The sequence below is a fragment of the Ctenocephalides felis genome, unplaced genomic scaffold (genome assembly GCF_003426905.1).
Source record: "Ctenocephalides felis isolate EL2017-DRISC unplaced genomic scaffold, ASM342690v1 CF-g0.4_SCAFFOLD_03573, whole genome shotgun sequence".
NCBI lineage: Eukaryota > Metazoa > Arthropoda > Insecta > Siphonaptera > Pulicidae > Ctenocephalides > Ctenocephalides felis.
Window position 1 is genome coordinate 18,518,992 of NW_020539727.1, and position 4,086 is coordinate 18,523,077.

Consider the following 4,086-nt stretch of genomic DNA (forward strand, 5'->3'; position numbering starts at 1 on the left):
ATGTATAAATCAATATATACATTTATATTATAAATTCACATACAAACTGAGACAGCTAGTATATATATAACCATGTATAAAACAATATATAATCACTTTTTTCTTATCATTTTCATTTTGATTATATTGTCATATTTCTGTACATTATTTTTTCCACAATTTTATTCATTTTATATAAAAAAAATCCATCATCTTTTGCTTTTCTTAAACATATTGTTTGCTAAAATCTTATCAAAAGCATGTTTCTTGACAAATATCCTGAAGATGGAACGTATCTAGTTCCGAAACGTCGGCAGTAAATAAATAAAGAAATGTTTTTTTTAAACAACTTTTTTGTTTTTATTTTTGGATTCTTTGTTCAAAGCTCTCTCTCTCTCTCTCTCTATATATATATATATATATATATATATATGTATATATATATATATATATATATGATAAAAATTGTTTCTTGGGCATCCATCCAATAATTAAAAAAACAGTTTTAATGCAAAGTGTTTTAATTAAGAGAACATACGTTTCGGGTCCAGATTTGACCCATCTTCAGTGCTACAAATAAATATATCAGGGTTACAAATTAAAACAATATAAAAAATAATATAAAAGATACATAATTACAGACAAATGTATATGAAACAATGTATATGAAAAGTATATATGAAAAACAACATAAAATAAACATATGTAAAGAAACTCAATATTTTTTTAAAAAAATTTATTTGTATGGTGAGTTTCTTTACATTTGTTTTATTTTATGTTGTTTTTCATATATTCTTTTCATATACATTGTTTCTACTTATTTTTGTCTGTAATTATGTATCTTTTATATTATTTTTTATATTGTTTTAATTTGTAACCCTGATATATTTATTTGTAGCACTGAAGATGGGTCAAATCTGGACCCGAAACGTATGTTCTCTTAATTAAAACATTTTGCATTAAAACTGTTTTTTTAATTATTGGATGGATGCCCAAGAAACAATTTTTATCACATTATTTCACCATCTGAAGAAAAACCTCTCGCTTTATATATATATATATATATATATATATATATATACACACATATTAATCATTTATCCTTCACCCAGGTGAATCCCTTCAGCAAAACTACCAACCACCAGCCTTCGATTCTTAAGAACAATCAACCATCAGCAACAGCACCTGCCAGCAGCACGGTTGCATCGAGCAGAAGCAGGAGGCTTCCAAGTCTACAAGACTTTGTCGACTTGGACTCGGATTAAAAAGATCAACACAAACATCACCACCATTTCATAAAATATTATCATTAATTGTAAAGCTTACTTTTTAAACACATCTGTGTCTGTATTTGAATTTGAGTAAGCAGTGATATAATTAATTAATTAATTAATAATGAATTTAATAAGTATGTGGAGGAATTTTGTTTTAAATGGTGGTACATAGGAGGAAGTCGGAAATTTAAGGTAAATAATTGACTAATGTTTGGGTAAAATAGAATTGTTGTGTTATGGGTCTATTTTTGGATGAGTTGGTAGACACCCACATCCTTCAGAAAGAAGCACTTTTGATAAAATCTTTACAGGACGCACCGTTTGTGTTACAACCTTGTAATTTTTATATGTTATTCTTCAAAATGTCTATTTTAATGGTAAATAATAAAATCAATAGGTTTTCTAACAATATTTTGAACGAAAAAAGATTATATATATATATATATATATATATATATAATTAGGTTGTCAAATATATCTCTTCCGCTTTTTTGCTCTTAGTTTATAATACAAAAAGGCGGAAGGGAGATATTTGACAACCTAATATATATATATATATATATATTATATATATATATATATATATATATATATATATATGATAAAATTGTTCTTGGGCATCCATCCAGTAATTAAAAACAGTTTTATTGAAAGAAAATGTTTTTATTCAGAGAACATACGTTTTGGGTCTTGATTTGACCCATCTTCAGTGCTACAATTGAATATTTCAGGGTTACAATTTAATACAATAGAACAAATACATAATTACAGACAAAAATAAATAAAAACATGTAAAAAAACATAAATCTAACTATTTTTGTCTGTAATTATGTATTTTTTATATTGTTTTAATTTGTGACCCTGAAATATTTAATTGTAACACTGAAGATGGGTCAAATCAAGACCCGAAACGTAAGTTTTCTTAATAAAAGCATTTTCTTTCAATAAAACTGTTTTTAATTACTGGATGGATGCCCAAGAACAATTTTATCATGTTATTTCACCATCTGAAGAAAAATCTCTCGCTTTATTTATATATATATATATATATACATATATATATAAGGTTGTCAAATATCTCCCTTCCGCCTTTTTGTATTATAAACCAATAGCAAAAAAGCGGAAGGGAGATATTTGACAACCTAATATATATATATATATATATATATTATATATATATATATATATATATAAACCGTTTCTACAACAACCTTGTACTTCAGACATATTATTCTTCAAAGTGTCTACTATAAGATTGAATACTAAATTTGATAAATTTACTAACAATATTTTAAATTTAAACAGATTTTATCTATATTAAAACAGATTTTATCTATATGTGTTAAAGTTGTTTGAGGTTTGTGCCTTTTGGAGGTTAGATTTCATGTTTTTTGTAGTTTAATATACTGAAACCAGTTTTTAATAAAAGTTTTACAATATTTTGTATAGATTTAAGTATAAAAAATACATTTTGAGTGTATTAATCTCATAATTCACTTTCGGCTCTATATATGCAAATATTGTCATTAATAAAAGTTTTAGATATTTTTGTGTAGATTTAATTTGTCGAATACATAAAAAGTCTATTTTGAGTCTGAAAAGAGTTATGCTCTCAAAAACTAAAAAAATAACTAGATTTAAAATCTAAGATATATTAGACAATATTAAAGATAATTTAATTTTATACATTATAAAACATCAGATACATAGTGTTGAAAGTTTTTACTACCAACTCATACGGATATAGACCCTTAACATTTCTGTTTTATCAGAAAATTGGCCCTTAAATGTTATTAATTTTGCATTTTTTAATTAAAAAAATATTTTTATGCAGTATAAGAATTGTATTCTATTTATACTAATTTTTTTAACTTTAAATTCTTGTATTTTTTATCCTGTACGTTTTGAAGCTGTATGAGTGTCATCATTCAGCATTTATAAAAAAATAGTACATTTTAGTGCAATGATAGAAATATTGTTTTGTGATTAAATTAAGAACATAAAGCTTTAAAATAAGAGTAAAGAATCCTATCAATTGCATTTTTAATGTTTAAATTTTTTGTAATTTTTGTTGTTGTAAATTATTATATATATATATATATATAATAATTTAATTTATTATTATATAATATATATATATAATATATATATATATATATATATATACCCTGTGTCACCTAATATTTGTTGTAATTTCATCAATTTTTTATTAATTATTTCTATTAACTTTCTGATTCTTATGTATCACCATCTTGTTTATTATATATGTAAATTTATAATCGCCAACAGATTTTTATATTTCCCTAATTTTTAGATCGTCATTTATTATGAATTCTACTTGGCGATTAATTTTTGCATATATATAATTCTTGACAGGATAAAAATTATGTTAGAGTAAAGCGTATACGAAAACATAATATTTATGTAGATCTATTTATGATTAAGATTTATAATCACTTATTGAAGCAGTGATGGTCCTATTATTGATTATTTTAAATCATACTGATATTATTTTATTCCTACATATAGTATATAATGAAATAATGTAGATTGAATTCATGAACTAATAAATGTTTTTTATAAGATATTAACAGTGTTAATATTTATATTATTTTCTAATAAATCGATAAAACATTTGAAAATAAATCCATGAATAGTAGTTAAGGAATTTTTGTAGTAGTGAATATATTGATATATAAATGTATATATCCATTTTTGTAATATATAAAGCTTAAATATAAATGTCTAGTAGTGTATAAATTAATATATAAATGTATATATCCATTTTACCAATATTTAACGATAGAAAAATCAATATATACATTTATATATC

The 4,086-nt window shown here is 23.2% G+C and overlaps 1 protein-coding gene across 1 annotated transcript in view; it reads left to right on the top strand.

Annotated features, from left to right (window-relative positions):
• Positions 1-1,534, top strand: part of LOC113389377 (transcriptional regulator ATRX homolog) — an 84,811-nt gene extending 83,277 nt beyond the window's left edge. Inside the window, 1 exon segment of the mRNA XM_026626424.1 lies at positions 1,092-1,534. Coding sequence (XP_026482209.1) covers positions 1,092-1,244 — 153 coding nt within the window. The 3' untranslated portion in view covers positions 1,245-1,534.
• The last annotated feature ends 2,552 nt before the right edge of the window (positions 1,535-4,086 follow it).